At 50.3% G+C, this 15,316-nt stretch overlaps 1 protein-coding gene across 1 annotated transcript; it reads left to right on the forward strand.

The window, feature by feature from the left end:
* Positions 1 to 263: 263 nt before the first annotated feature.
* On the forward strand, positions 264 to 12,433 carry LOC135891162 (ficolin-1-like). Its single transcript, XM_065418657.1, has 11 exons — positions 264 to 392; positions 702 to 758; positions 3,374 to 3,427; positions 4,587 to 4,622; positions 5,296 to 5,376; positions 6,836 to 6,871; positions 8,225 to 8,257; positions 8,737 to 8,864; positions 9,474 to 9,603; positions 10,393 to 10,527; positions 12,101 to 12,433. The coding sequence occupies exons 1-11, from the start codon at positions 308 to 310 to the stop codon at positions 12,346 to 12,348; spliced, it is 1,023 nt and encodes a 340-aa protein (XP_065274729.1). The 5' UTR covers positions 264 to 307; the 3' UTR covers positions 12,349 to 12,433.
* The last annotated feature ends 2,883 nt before the right edge of the window (positions 12,434 to 15,316 follow it).

The following is a 15,316-nucleotide window of genomic DNA, read 5'->3' on the forward strand; positions in this document are numbered from 1 at the left end:
TTTGAGGGAAGAATGTGATACTTTCTCAAAGAGGAAATCCAGGGAGACTAACAAAGGGAGTGACTGTGGTTTGACACTGTAGAAATACAACATGAGACCTTGTGAAGGGAGATGGTGGAGAAATCACGCAGAGAGCAGACACAGCAGAAACCAGTGGAAGGTGCAGATTGGTGGGAGGAGCTGAGAGTTGAGGGGAGAGAGTTCATGAATATGTATTTATTTGCTCTCTAAAAGGCTGCAAGTGGTGAACGGCTAACGCAGAGAAGAGGAGAAGTCTAGTGGAGCTGCCGTTGCAGAGACCAGCGTCATGGGGAGAGCTGCCCAGCAAACCCTCCTCGCTTTATTCTGTCTAGCCGCAGCGGTTTGTAAGGCTGAGGATGAGCCACAAACAGGTGAACAAATTGTGGTGTTTGTTTTTCAGCCTGATCTAATTGAGAGCCAGGGAGAGCGATCTGTAGGTTCTGACGGCCTATTTTCAAGAGGGAAATTCTCACCAGTGTAAATACCTCAGTGTGGTAACAACAGTGTAAGCCACTAATGCAGAAGTCTTGCACCAGTGCAACATGGAGTTTGCACCAGGGTCAACAGCTTAGTGTTAGCTGGCCTCGATTTGCTGAGCTTATTTACCACTGGAATTTTCAAAATATTTGGGATCCTGTGACTTCAAGAAATGTCACTTATTGATTCATTTCTTTCCTCAGAGGTGAATTCAAAGTGCTGTGGAATTCCTGGACCACGAGGACTTCCTGGACTTCCAGGTATGTTCCCCAGAGCAGAGTGAGACTCCGCTTTGGATGGTGATGCCTGAAACACACTGGTCACCCTACAGATCTCTTCCCCTGTGGTGAGAAGTTGGGCTTCATCATATTTTTGTTCTGAAATCATTTCCATTTCCTTTTCTCTGCCCTGATAGTGATGTGGGCGTGGGGGGGGGGGGGGAGGGGATAGGGAATGTCAGTGAAGTACGGAGCAGGTCACACAAGCTAGTTCACTCTTGGATACGGGGGCAGGGATGATGGGAAATGGAATGTTGGCGGTTAGATTGTTTGGGGGGTTGATGGGAATTAGTCCCTTGGGGTCACTAGAATGGCCAGTGGGGGGTCACTGCTGTCACAACCACATTTCACCTCCAATTCCTGCCGTGCTGCTGTCTCTGGAGACATCTGCCCCAGCCCTGCTCCTGCCTCAATCCCGATCCTCTCCTCTGGCACCTTTCCTGCCACCCCCTCAGACTCCCCCTCCCTCTTTCACCTCAGACCTGTTCCTGGCCTCCGTTCTGCTGCCTTGGGAATGCTCAATCCATCCTAGAACATCACAGCCAACTGTGAGCGTCTCCTCTCCCACTCTTCCCGTCTCCCGGTTCTCACAGAGACCTGGATATATGGCTCCCATTCTGCCTCTACGGACACCTTGTGGTGGCCTTTTTCTCTTCCATCCCCCTCATCCTGAATCCTCCTGCAAACACAGGGGTGGGACATTAGTCTGTGCCAGTCCCAACTCTACCACCTCTCACCCTCAGTCCTCCCTCTCGTTCTTTCTCCTCCTTGGAACAATGCTCCACTTGACCACCTCCCCTCCTGCTCCATATTGCTGCGGTCTGTCACCCACCTTCCTTCCTCACTTTACCTCCTTGCTCTTCCACATGTCATCTTCGGTGACGTCATCTTCCACATCGTTGTGTCTGGCCCCCTGACTTCCTTGTCTGACCTGCAGCCCCGGATCAGCTCTCCTCTCACCAATATGGCCGCTCACTCTGGTCTTCTCCACATACTGCATCCTCTCTGGTCTCTGCATTGCTTGATCACCATCTCAGCATCTCCCACCTGACCTTTCTGGGACTTCCAATCCATCGGTATCCACAAATTCTCTTCTGCTCTCAGCCCCCTTCCCTGGCCTTTTCTTCCCACCCCTCCAGTGACTTGTGCAGTGATTCCTTCCACCCACTTAGGGTTGCCTGGAAGTGGCCAGCATGTGCAGCCCCTCATCTCCTTGACTCCCCTCTCCCATGTCAAGGCTCACCATGCCAACTCCCAGCCCTGGGTTACCCCCCAACACCTCCTCCTCCACCCCAGTTCTCATGCCGTTGAGCATCTCTGGCAGAAGCTCTGTGACCAGGCTGAATTCCTCCACTACAAATTCACTCATTATTCCTTCAGTTTTATCTTCTTTCCAGCCAAATAGTTTGACTTCCCTCCTCTTATCCAACCCCACACCAGCAGCCCCTGCCACCTTTCCACCGTCTTTGCCACCCTCCTTTAACTTCCCCCCTCCTGCCACCCTCCTCCCTCTCCACACAGGACCGTGGCACTTTCCTCAACCAGTAAGATTCCATGTGACCTTTTCCACTAGGCTCCCTGGACTCTCCCCCTTCTCCCCCATCACCAGCACTGAGACATCCTGCTGGCTCTGCTCCTCCACACATCTGGGGGTGGCAGAAGGACTCCAACAATTGCCCTCTGGAGGAGGGGTCAGGACCCGAAATTAGGGGGCCATATTTTCCCAAAGGGAAAATGGGACACCCCCGGCCTGGTTTGGTCTGGCCCGAGCCCTCCCTGCCTTATGCCCGCATGGGGCCTGGCTGAGGTCCCCCTTTCCCCCCAGCACCTGGGGCTGGCCCCAGACCCCCACCCTGCAGGCCACTATATGTCCCATTTTGTCAGGGACCGTCCTTTTTTAGGCCCTGTCCTGGCCGTCACAACTTTTTTGGGGCGGGGAGGAACTCGGGCAGGGGGTAGAGGGCCGGCCGCAGGCACCCATCTGAGCCGCTCTCCCTAGGTCTTCCTCCAGCACAGGGCAGCATTGCCACCCGCACCCCCGCACGTTCCTCTGCGCCCTGCTAGGGCTCCCACCCCACTTTTTTGGCAAAGCCGTTCATTTCTCCGGTTTGCTCTTGCCAGCTGATGGTCAGTTGACAAGAGCAAATGGGATAAATGCCCAGTTTTGTCAAAGTTGGGATGGCCAGGACAGGGCCTAAAAAAGGACTAAAATGGGACATAGGGTCACCTTACCTGAGATGGCTCCTTTCCTGTGATGGGGACACTGGCAGTGGATGCTCAGGGGCCGGTTCAAGGCTTTCTGTTTGCAAACCGACCACCAGACAGCACTGAAAACATTTGTCATTGGCCTTCCGTTTGGCCAGTTTTGCAAGAGCTGAGAGAAGGGGCTTGACCCTGCATTCCTGGCTCCGGGGAAATCCCCATTAAGGTCAGTGGGGGATCTGAGGACCAGGGCAGAGAAGAAATGTAATTCTAATTTTGAAATCTGGCTTTGGGAGAGGCATGTAGGAATTGGCCCATCCCCCCATTTTAACCCTAACAAATAATTCCCTATTGTCATATGCAGGATAATAACTTGGAGTCTTTTGTGTCTGTAGGATTAAGCGGTCCTCCAGGGTTCCCTGGGGCACAAGGACCACCAGGGGAAAAAGGTAAAATAATAAAATATTAATTCAGAATCTTTTGTGCTTTTAGGCTCCACTGTAATGGCAGGAGATCCTGGGCCAAGAGGGAAAGTACTAAAGAGCAGAGGGGAACGTTGTGAGTTAACTATCCAGGGGAGGTTTTTAGACTGTGCGGATCTTCCCAAAAGTGCATGCACAAAGGGGTGGGTTCTCTTCTCGCTTACACTGGTGAACACCCCAGCTGGAACCAGTCGGGTATTGGTGTCACTGAGAGCGTGTCCCTCTCTGCCGCTACCCAACTCCACTCACTGCTGTGGAGCAGTGGTGAAGGCACGGCTTTGCCTCACCCCCAACGCACAGCCCTAGACAGCTTCATGTCTGAGCACCTCCAGTGAGTGGATTGGGCCAGTCTCAGAGAAGGGTAATTCCTGGGTCCTCTTCAAGGGTAGCTCTGTGCTGTGCCCCCCGGGGTCTCCAGCTGGGACCGTGCCTCCTGCAGCTCCCGCTAAGGTGGTGTGTGTGCGCTGTCCCCTGTGCCGGACTGTGCCCAGGAGGAGCAGCTGCACCCCTGGGGCCTGGATTCTGTCTCACACCCAAATAAACTCATTGAAGCTGCTTCTGATTGACCCCAGGGTCAGAGCTCAGAATCAGGTCCATGGTGTCTAAGCCACAAATAAGTCATCGCTGCTCATTCTTTTCGTTTCCTCCAGGGCAGATTGGCAGAAGCCCTGGGGGGTTTTCACCTTCCTCTGCAGCGTGGGGCACAGGTCACTTGCTGGAGGATTCTCAGCCCCTTGAAGTCTTTAAACCACAATTTGAGGACTTCAATAGCTCAGACATAGGTTAGGGGTTTGATACAGGGGTGCCTGGGTGAGATTCTGTGGCCTGCGTTGTGCAGGAGGTCAGACTAGACCCGGGGTTCTCAAACTGGGGGTCGGGACCCCTCAGGGGGTCACAAGGTTATTATATTGGGGGTCGTGAGCTGTCAGCCTCCATCTCAAACCCCACTTTTCCTCCTGCATTTATAAGGGGGTTAAATATATTAAAAAGTGTTTTTAATTTATAAGGGGGGTCGCACTCAGAGGCTTGCTATGCGAAAAGGGTCACCAGAGCCACTGGACTAGACGATCATAATGCTCCCTTCTGACCTTAAAGTCTATGATTCTATGATTTCATTTTCAAACAGGACAACCAGGATTTCCTGGCGTCCCTGGACGGATGGGTGAGAGCCTTGCGATATTTCTCCTCCCTGTTGAGCTGTGCACCTCCTTTGCTATCGCTATTGATCTGTCCTGGAATGTGCTCAGATACTGTGCTGATGGGTGGCAGTATAAAGCCCTTATAGAGAGAGAGACAGATGTCCCCTTACACACCCCTTTATGAGAAGTTAGCATTAGAAGAAAAAACAAAATACATAGGTTTGAAAACCAGGAATTAACCAGAAGCTAAGGTGATACTTCCTGCATAACATAGTCACTCAACCCTAACTCTGCCTCCTTTGATCCCTGTCCTGAGGAGTCCCTCATACAGATCCCACCACAGTACCGTATCCTCAGCCTTTTCATCCAGTGATCTCTGCCAACCACCTGCAAATGCTCCCTGGGTCATGGTACTGCCCAGAGCACAGTGAGGAACTGTGGGAACAGGAGGGCTGATCTGGTAGACCCAGAGGAAATGGCAGATTTTGCTAGGGCCAGGCAAGGTACTGGTCTATTCCCACTTCCTATTGCCATCGCCAAAGGGACAGAGTGAAAAATCGAACCCTACTTTTGAAATCTGGACTAGGGAGTGACCTGTAGAAACTGCCCTTCCCCCCACCCCCCTTGTTCAACCCTAAAATATCGTCCGCAACTTACAGCTGTCAAATATTAATTCTGAGACTCCTGTGTTTGTAGGAATGCCTGGTCCTCCAGGGATTCCTGGAGCACCAGGAGAACCAGGGATGCCTGGAGCACGAGGACCACCAGGGGCAAGAGGTAAAGTACCAAAGAGCAGAGAATAACTTTGTTCATTCAGCCTGTGATTAAATAGCAGGAGAGATTCTTAATCCATTTGCATCTTCCCTCCATGGTACATTTCCCCAATGCATACCCCAGAGGGGTAGGGTCTCCTCTCAGTTACAATGGTGTATAACCGTCGTGAAATCAACAAGGCTGTATTGGGGTAACCAAGAGGAAAACTGATCACTAGGGAATCTCGATGCTGAGCACTTCCTGCATCCTTGAGATTACCAGCCTAATTCAGCTGGAGGGGGTGCTAGCTCTGATTGCGTTAGCATGCTAATAATAGAGAGCAGCACATACTGCTGCTGCACATGCAATGGGAGAGGCTAGCCTCCCTGAATACATGCCCATGGTCTGAGATGGGCACATACTCAGGGCAGCTGGTCACTCCTGCCGCTCGCGCCGCTGTAGCTACGTTCTATTTTAGTGCACTAGCTTGATCAGAGTTAGTGGGTCTGTCTCCTTGACCTGGGAATCACACCCCTAGATCGAAGTATAGACCTACCCTAAGGCTAATAAGGGAGTCTAAATTGGTGTAACTCACAACTCCCAGCTCCCTTTACACCAATTTAGATTCACACTCATTTACCTTCCCCGAGAGTGTGGCCCAACGTAGTAAAAACCCAGACCTGAGATTCTCCATTAGGGCACCTCCATGTGGGCCAGCAACAGGGGCTGGGCTCAGCTGTTTTTAGCACAGTGTCATGAAAAGCCTGGGCCGTGTCTACACTAGCAGCAGCACCATTGCTAGAAACAGGTACCATAGTTATATTGTAGCAAATCCCCGAGTGTGTCACACTCAATATAGCTTACCCGCCTCTACATATTCCTCAATTTGGCCCTACCTTACCTCTTATTTCCAAAGTGCCCATCACCATAGGGCCAGATGTGCCCAGCCTCTGGGCAGTTGTGCAAGTGCAAGGGATGGAGGTACGTGTGCAACCTGCTTTTCCTGCTCTCAGGCTTCCATGCAAGAGGGACAAGGACCCTGCAGGGCTTGGGCGACTCTGGGCTGCTAACGTTGTACAAAGGTGGTGGGCTCAGGAGTGCCGCCAGCTTTTCTGCCGCCCTAGGCGGCGGAAGGTCCCGCCGCTGAAATACTGCCGCGGTCGCCACCCCCCAAATTGTAGCGCCCTAGGTGACCGCCTAGGTCGCCTAATGGGTTGCGCCGGCCCTGGGTGGGCTGGACTATGTCCTCCCCTCCCCTCCACACTGGCCAGAGGATATGCATATGCGGTGTCACCTTCATGGGTGGAAGAGCAAGTGGACTCTTAAAGTCTCTGGGGCACTGCACTTCCCTGACGTACATGGAGTTCCACCAGGGCAGGGCTCCACGCTGCGCCCAGATCAGGGCAGTGCCTGTACAGGAGAACTGAGCTCACAGAATTGAAACAACAAATCCCGTATCTCTGATTATTTTTTCTGTGATCAGGAACAAAAGATGATCCTGGGAGCTCTGGACTGAAAGGTGAGAGACCTTGGATAAGTGTGTGAATAACTGGGGGCCACAGTCTCCCCCCCCCCCCCCCACGCTCACCTAAATGTTTAAAGGGAAAGTGCTTGAAGCTGCATTTTTTGTGCACTGGGCTCTGTTGCTTATCCAGGTTTCATACTTTCTATTTTCCATGGTTCTTCCAGCGTTTTAAAAACAACACTCCCCAAACCTGTGTGTCTCTCTGTTTTTATACTATTCATTTGCCTGGCACTTTTTTAAAGTAGCAAATTGGCCCGAGGCATCATAACCTGTAGGGGAGCTTGGCTGTTCACTGCTTGAGCTTTTGGAGGGGGACTATTAGTAACTTATGATTTCTTGTACTTCCTACATGCATCTGCCTGGGAACACATGGCCCCAGTTCAATCACTTCAGCTCATGCACCCAGCACCACGGTGCTCTCAGGCGGAAAAGGAAGCAGTGAGAATTTTCAGGGGTTAAGTCACAGGGAGTGGGACCCAGATTCTCTCCGGAATATTAGCCAGACATGACGCTGGTTTCTGTTATCCCGATTGCACAGCGTGGCAGGGCCTGTTCAGCCACCACTGATGTGTGAATGAACCTCCCCTCAATAGCAGTTACAAGCGTGCACTGAAGAGGGAATATTTCTTTTACTTGATAATTAGTTGATTTGTACGAATCTTCCCATCCTGGGCTCGGTCCTGCTCCCATTGCCGTCAATCAGAGTTTTGCCTTTGAGATCAGTGGGAGCAAGGTTTGACCTCCTCTGGCTCAGCCAGTTTGCTCAGGGTGTTTGCATGTGGATTGACAGTTGGGTTGACTGTTTTGTCTGTTAATTGTAAGGGCACAACACGTGAGGTGCTCTGTGTCTCCCGTCACATGCTGAACCCATCCCCTATTCCACAGAAGCCAATGGGAGGTGAAGGAGCTTATTGCCTGGAAGAACCGGGCCCCAAGACCGGATCAGGGCAGGTCTAAGCTAGTCAGCTGGTTTGCAATGGACACAGGTTAAACAGGACACAGTTAAGGCAAACTTGGTCCTTTCTCTCTATTTCATTGCTCCTGTGTGTTGTCTTACAAATCAAGGCGAGGGAAACAGAGTGGAAACCCTAACTGTGTCTTCTTTAACTATTGAAATGATTGGCTTCATTTTTTTAAACATCTCCTTTCATAATTTCCACTTCCTTCTATAGCTAAGCTGCTGGTCTCTTTCTAACTTGGCTTTTTTCTTTCTTTGCCTCTGAAACATTTTGTCTGAAATAAATAGTCAGAACTATTAAACTGCGGGAGTGAACAGCTGTTTAGAAACAACACACTGCTTTGTTTGTGCTCCCATTTCACTGCCGTTGTGTTCCTTTTCCTGCACAGAGGAGGAGCTGGCGGACCTGCTGTGTAAAAAGGGTGAGTGTTTGCTCTAATGGCAGGGGACATGGCCCTTACCTCACAGGGCAGCCCACAAGGCAAGGGGTATGGAAACTTCCTTCACTTCGGTAGAAGAAGTTCTATCCTTGCTAGCAGGACAGGATGACACGGGGGGGCAGTTACACACACCTGCTGCTAATGACAAGGGGCCGACTCCTGCTTGCCTTACCCAAAGAAATACTCCCAGCAGCAAAGTCACTCACCGGAGTCAGGCAGGCAGGATTTGGCCCAACAGCAGAGAACAGATGATCCAGCTTCAAAGGCCGTGGGAGCCCATTTGAGGAAAGGTGGAGTTCGCATTTCCAGTGTGATGCTGAAAAATTAATTCCCACAAAGACACTTACATTGTAGCGACGTTGTTTTTCAATGGTAGCCAGGGTAGCCAGAAGTTGCCTTTGCCTCAGTAAAACCATTCAGACGCAGTATAATTTACTGCTTTAAATGCCCCTTTTGCCCAGGCCCGAGGAGCTGCAAGGAGCTGTTGGCCAGAGGGAACACCCTGAGCGGCTGGTACACCGTTTACTCTTCGGACTGCACTGCCATGACTGTGCTGTGTGACATGGCCACAGACGGAGGAGGATGGACTGTAAGTGAGACTAGAGCGTAGGGAGCCTCCCCAGGAGCCCTTGCGTAGAACAAGTGTGTGTGTTTCAGGATGGCAATGAGCTCTTGCCTAGTTTTTCACCTGCACATGTATAGTTTGAGCCAATGAGATGACGCACATGCTTGAAGTTCAGCATGTGCTTACGAGCTCTGCTGGGTCAGGGCCCATTTCTTCGGTGCAATTATATTAAGAAGGATCTTGATGATGGTGACTTTAATTACATTGGACCAAATCTTAAGGGCCTTATTGAGCTTCCACTAGGTAAACTCCAATTTTCTTCCATGGGATTTTCCCCTTATTAAGGAATGACTAAAAACTCAGTAAGGACCTCAAGATTTGGTCACGGGAAAGGCTTTCAGCTTCACCCTTTTCACCAGCTGTTCCTTTCTCAAACAGCTGATGAAAAGAATGTCAAAATTATGGGGTACATTTTAAACTCTTACATAGATGTTCACACATATTCTGATTAACCATAGTGCGTACTACGCTGACAACTTGTCCTTGAAGAACTGAAGAACTGAGCAGCTATTCACATACAGCTAAAATGAATGCGACCATCTTTTCACCTAAGGTTCTCTAATTTCGTGGCAGGTTTTCCAGAGACGGGTGGATGGTTCAGAGGATTTTTTCCGTGACTGGGACTCATACAAGAGAGGTTTTGGCAACCAGCAGATGGAATTCTGGCTAGGGAACGACAACATTCACCTGCTAACATCTCAAGGTAAGAAATCACAGATGCAATTTAATATATATATATATCTATATAATCACCATGCCCTCCGTTTCCTTGGTAACATGGCCCAGAGTGATGATAATATGGTAGCTTTATGTAGTGCTTTTCATCTGTAGATCTCAAAGTGCTTTGCAAAGGAGGGTAAGTATCATTAACCCCACTTGGTGAATGGGGATTTGAGGGAAGCAGAGATGAGGTCGTAGAAGAGCCATGATGAGGACCATATCTAAGTCCAAGTTGTACATCCTGTTCACTGGAGTATGCTGGTACACACCAGCTGTAGTGAAACTGCTCCCAGACTCACCACTGGCTGCTCCTGACACACAGAAACCTGCAAGGAAAAGCTTCTGAGACAGATTACACGGGAGCTCTTTGGGCTCCGGTCAAGGCTAGCTCACCTTAAAGAGCATTAAGTGAACAGATCTGGAGATGTACCGTTCTGTCCTACTCACTGTAACAAAGACTATCTGTTGAACCATCAGAGCTAAGACAGGAGCTGAAATTGTCCCTTGCTGCTTTGTCAGTGGATTGGTACTGGCAGAGGCCATAGAGAGATGGATGCTATAGATTCTGATCACTTAGCTGGAGCGCAGATGTTAGCTGTGAGCGCTGTTTGCTAATGGACAGGAGAGAGAGGGGCATGAAACTAGGTTATTAAAAGCATCCCAGACTGAGCATATGGGGATAGGCTGGTGGATGAATGATGTAACAAACCCAGATGCTGAAAAATATTAGTGGAACACACGGAATTGCTGATATTCTTCCCATTTTTAACAGGAAATAATGAGCTGCGCATCGACCTCATGGATTTTGAAACTGAGAAGTATTTTGCCAAGTACAAATCATTCCAAATTTTAGGAGAATCTGAGAACTATAAGCTGATTCTGGGAGACTTTCTCAATGGCACAGCAGGTAGGTGCTGGCTGGGTTTTACTGTGATCACAGCTAAGACGGAATAGCAAATTCAGCTGAGATGTGCTGAAGTCTGGGGCAGCAGCAAAGTAAATTCTGCCCTGTCTGCACAATCTGAAATTAGCCACTTAGAGAAGCACATGCTCAGGTTCCGAGACAACACCTGAAAGCTCTGTCCCAGGCCCCTGTTGGGAAGATGCCACCTTATGTGCTACTGGGTTAACGAACAGGATTCCTGGGCATCCCTCACACACATTGAGAACATGCTCTGAAATCTCCGACAGCTGGGTTCATTTGGGGGCAGTGAAATGCATTGGAGAGGATTTGCCAAAAGGAAGAGGAAGAGCATCATCGCCTCTTCTCCCAGAGGGATGGAGCAGCTTCTCAGCTCTATCCCTCTGATTATCCTGTGGGGTAATGAGCACCTCCCCTCTCTCTCCTTCCCAGCAGTTCTCCCATGAAGGCAGGGAGGGAACATCATCCCCTTGGAACATGGCTCCCAATTTCACTCACCACTGAGGACCCATGACACTGGCACCAATCACAGAAGTGCTCTTAGATCAACCCACAGAGCAGGAAGTACATCCTATGCTCATTGCTGTGCCAGCTTTGCCGGGGCCTAGGGTCAAACCTGAACCTGTAGTGGTGGGTTTTGGTTCTGCCAAGAGCCATGGACCCAGACTGGCTTCAGGTTTCTATACTTTCCATCTAGCACCTCCTGTCACCAGCCAAAAGTTCAAATCCTGAGGCCCTTACCCAGCCCAAAGTGTCAGGTCACACTGAGATCAATGGGATTTTGGGCGAATGAGGTCTGAGTAGAGAGATCAGGAACAAGGCCTCTGTTTAGAGGGGTTTGAAAGTTTTAGCCCAGTTTTGGCTTGAAATGTGGCCAAAAAATATCCCTTGGATCTGAATAACCAGAACTTTGGGGGTAGTTGGGAACTGGACTTTGTAGCTGGACTCATCTCTAGAAAGGGATGAACCAAAATCCCTGATCCAAGCTGCCGGAATTTGGGGAACATTTGGATTTGAAGCCAAAGTTTGTGATTTGTGCCATCCTGATTCTGACCCTAGCGGTAAAGCTTAGGGGTAGTTTTCAGGGTCCAGATAGTTGAGCATAAAACCCCAGTGTAAGCAAGACTGAATGTGTCATTCTCGGCGCACTGTTGTAAAAAGTTTCCTCTTCCTCCCCATTCCTGAGAGGCCTCCAGAGTGAAACAGCAGCCTCCCCCCTGTACTGTGAGGGGTTGGGAGTGCCCACAGGGGGAGTGAGCAATCCCCATACTGGAAGGCCAGGCCCTGCATTTGGGAGACTGAACTACAGGGAGGGAGGCAGTGTGGACTAGTGCATTGCGCACTCTGTTGGGACTTGGGACAATGGAGTTCTATTCCTGGCTCTGCCTCTGGTCTCCTGGGTGACCTTGACAAGTCACTTCCCCTCCCTGTGCTTCAGTTTTCCCATCCATAAAATCAGGATAATGTAACTCTCTTTGAGGTTTGCTGATGAAAAACACAATATGAGAGCTAGTTATTGTATTACAACTTGGGAGAAAGCTACATCTCTTTGTTACAGGTGATGCCTTAACCTACCATAGGGACATGATGTTTTCAACCAAAGACCGCAACAATGGTCTGAATTCAGTTAACTGTGCTGTGTCCCACGAGGGGGCCTGGTGGTTCAAGGACTGCCTGCAGTCCAACCTGAACGGAAGATATTTGCCGGGAGAACACAAACCCCCTCATCACGGTGTGTTCTGGAGCACAGGGAAAGGGGACCAATATTCCCTTAAACGCTCTGAAATGAAATTCAGGCCTGTTTAGCAGGGTGAGGGGACAGCTGCATGTCCTTGTCTCACAGGAATCATTCCGCAGCTGCGTCTGGACGTTCCTGCTGGAAATAAAGCTATTCCCCAACAGTAAACTTTGTGTGAGTGGGATTTGTTCTTTGTAGTGGAGAAGACAAAGATCTTGTGTGGTCCCTCAGCCTCCTGTTCTCTGGTCCCTGAACAAAGAAGCATCTGGGAATATTCACGGGAATGAATGTCGCAGATCTGTTTTAATCATCCACACGCTCCCTTTTAGTCCCTTTCCCCAAACACACACACACGCCAGTCGAGGTCTGTTTGTGGGAAGCAAAGGTGTGGTGACTCCTCAAGTCTGTATTTGCTCCAGGGTTTAGTATTTCGAAGGGTCGTGCTCACACAGCCATTAAGGGAGCTCTGCTGGGGATTGGGCGCTGCGAGGAGGAAGATTTTTTGACAGAGGAGCAAGAGATTCTCACTATTATAGCACAGAGTCTTTGCTACAGACCCTGCGGCATGCGGCTCAGAATTTATGAAGGGAGTTACACCGAAGGTGTGTGGCTTCTGGCAGCGAAGCAGAACACCTTAGGAGGTAGGACAGCAGGGCTGCCTCTTCCAGCCACACCACCATGTAGGAGGCATATGTCAGAAATTATTCTCTTTCTGGCTCCCTGGCTCCACCTGTAAACTGCTGGAGGAGACCACAGTCAATACTCTGCTGAATCAGGGAGCAATGGGAAGGAGATTTAAAAGGGCCAGTTTTACTCTCCCTGTAACTAATAGCAAATACCCCAAGGATGTCCATGGAGCGGTGGTGCGTGTCCTCAGCAGGAGCATTGTGGGGCACTGAGAGCCAGAGCCCTGCCACCCCGGGGCTGACAGCCAGAACACTCAATGCAGTGTCTACACTGAGGCTGCATCAATCTAACTACACCGGCCTAAGCACTATGCCTCTCGCGGAGGTGGCGTTATTAAATCGGTACAGCGGGCAACTTACATCAGTGGGAGCAACATTTTAGTGTAGACGCTTACAGAGTTAGGGCGATGTAAGCTGCCTTACATCTCCATAACTCTGTAGTGTAGACCAAAGGCCATAGCTACCACACTTAAACTCACCAATAATTCAAACTCACATAAGTAAACAAAAAGCTATAAACTTTATGTAAGGGTTTGATTAAAGAGAAAATATTAAATGATTTGAGGTATTAATAATTTTTAATTACTAAAGGCGATGCTGGCAAGCACACTATGTCACATGACCACAGAGTCCCCAATGTTCCTAACCAAAAGTGTCTCCCTCCCTCAGTTCCGACTGTTCCCTACGTCTCAGGACCGAGGTGGTGCATTTGGGGACCCGTTACAGGCCTGTAAGGAGATGCTGTTACAAACATACTTTATTATACTGGGAATTGACAGTGCAGGTTGCAATGATCCCAGTAGATGAAAGTCGTTTTGCAGCTACAGTATGCTCTAATGGTGCAAGACTGAACCCTAACTGCCTAGCTAACTATAACACAGGCACTCACTCAGGTTCCTTGTCTGGCTGAGTGATCAAGAGATTGGTGCAGGCCAGCAGGTCTTAGGCATAAATCACAGGTAGCGAATGATTCCTGGGGATCGCTGGAGAAGGACTAACCACCAACTCCTTCCTGAAATGGTGCTGCCAGTCTTTAAAGCTTGGAGCCCACGGGTTCAGCTGCAGGCAGGTTGGGTCTCTGGATCCGAAATCCCAGCTCTGGTGTGGGCTGCTGCAGGGCCAGCAGGCTGCAGGCTGTGGCAGGAGAGAGGAGCTGTCTCCAGTTGCTGGCAGGAGGAGCAGCTTGTCCCCTCCTGGGGCTTTTCTGCAGGTTGAGGTCACAGACAGGCCAGTAGTTGGGCCTGGAAGTTCTGCACTGGCTGGCTGCAGGGACACCTCCTTTCCTCGCCTCTCCCTGGCTGGGCTCTTCATGTGAGGGAAACTGGGCTATTCACAGCCTCCATCCTGCTTTCCTGGGCATGAGGGACTCTGCCCTGTGCAGCGTTGGCTGCCTGGCTGTCTTCTTCCCTCGAACGGGATGCTGAGGACTGCTGTTGTGTCCCTTCCTCCCTTCGGTTGAGGGAGGAGGGTTGCCAGAGTGACTGGTGAAGTCACTTCCCCTTCCCTCCTGCTGCTGGGGGAAGTCAACAGTGCAGTGTCTCTTCCCTTGGTCATCAAGGCCAGATTAATGCATTGGCAAACTAGGCATCTGCCTAGGGCCTCCTGACGCGTTTGGGCCTAATATGTTGTTTTGTTTTTACCATGAGAGGCAGCCGGCCAGGCCAAATTAGAGTGAGTGGTGGTGTGACCTAGTCAGAGCACTGCTCAGGTTTGGGCCAACCACCCCCTCCATGATGACTATAGTTTAAACCCCTGCTTCTGGACTAAGTACCGGGGCGGGGGACCTCCTGCTGTCAGCGTTACCTCTTTGGAGAGGAAAGAGGTCCCTTCTGAGGAAGAAAAGGATGCCCCATGCTATTGTCTCTGACTCCCTGGAAGGGGAGGAGGGCCCTGCCACCAGGAATCCAAGTTGGTGGGGGCCATGTCGGGGTAGTCTAGGGCCACGGGTTGCTTTAATCCAGCATCAGTGGGAGAGACTATGGCCTGTTATGCCTCCCGAGGCCTGGGCTGGGCAGTGGGAGTTTCTAGCAGCCTGAGATACTTGCAGAACTCTTCTATTTGCACCATCATTCTTCTGTGACATGCCCCCTCTGAGGAACAGTGCTCCTGGCAAAGGTAGCTACCCTCTCTTGTACTCCCCAGTGTACCCAGACAAATTGTGTCTCCTTCTAGCATGGTTACACTTTGCCTTCCCACCTCTCTAATTCACCTAGTGCAAGGCCAGGCATTTTTTTAGCTCTGATGAAATTGAACTGTCTTGTATGTTTAAAAAAAAAAAAAAAGTCTGTGAAATGCACATCATTGAGCCAGTGTTTGCTTTACTAACAGAGGGGAAGGTTCGCCACTGGCA

This window comes from Emys orbicularis, chromosome 18 (genome assembly GCF_028017835.1).
Source record: "Emys orbicularis isolate rEmyOrb1 chromosome 18, rEmyOrb1.hap1, whole genome shotgun sequence".
NCBI classification, from domain to species: Eukaryota; Metazoa; Chordata; order Testudines; family Emydidae; genus Emys; species Emys orbicularis.

Coding starts and splice junctions, on each gene's coding strand:
- LOC135891162 (XM_065418657.1), top strand. CDS start 308: ATGGGGAGAGCTGCCCAGCAAACCCTCCTCGCTTTATTCTGTCTAGCC. Junction 4,623..5,295: donor TGGCGTCCCTGGACGGATGG/GTGAGAGCCTTG, acceptor CTGTGTTTGTAG/GAATGCCTGGTCCTCCAGGG. Junction 8,865..9,473: donor CAGACGGAGGAGGATGGACT/GTAAGTGAGACT, acceptor ATTTCGTGGCAG/GTTTTCCAGAGACGGGTGGA.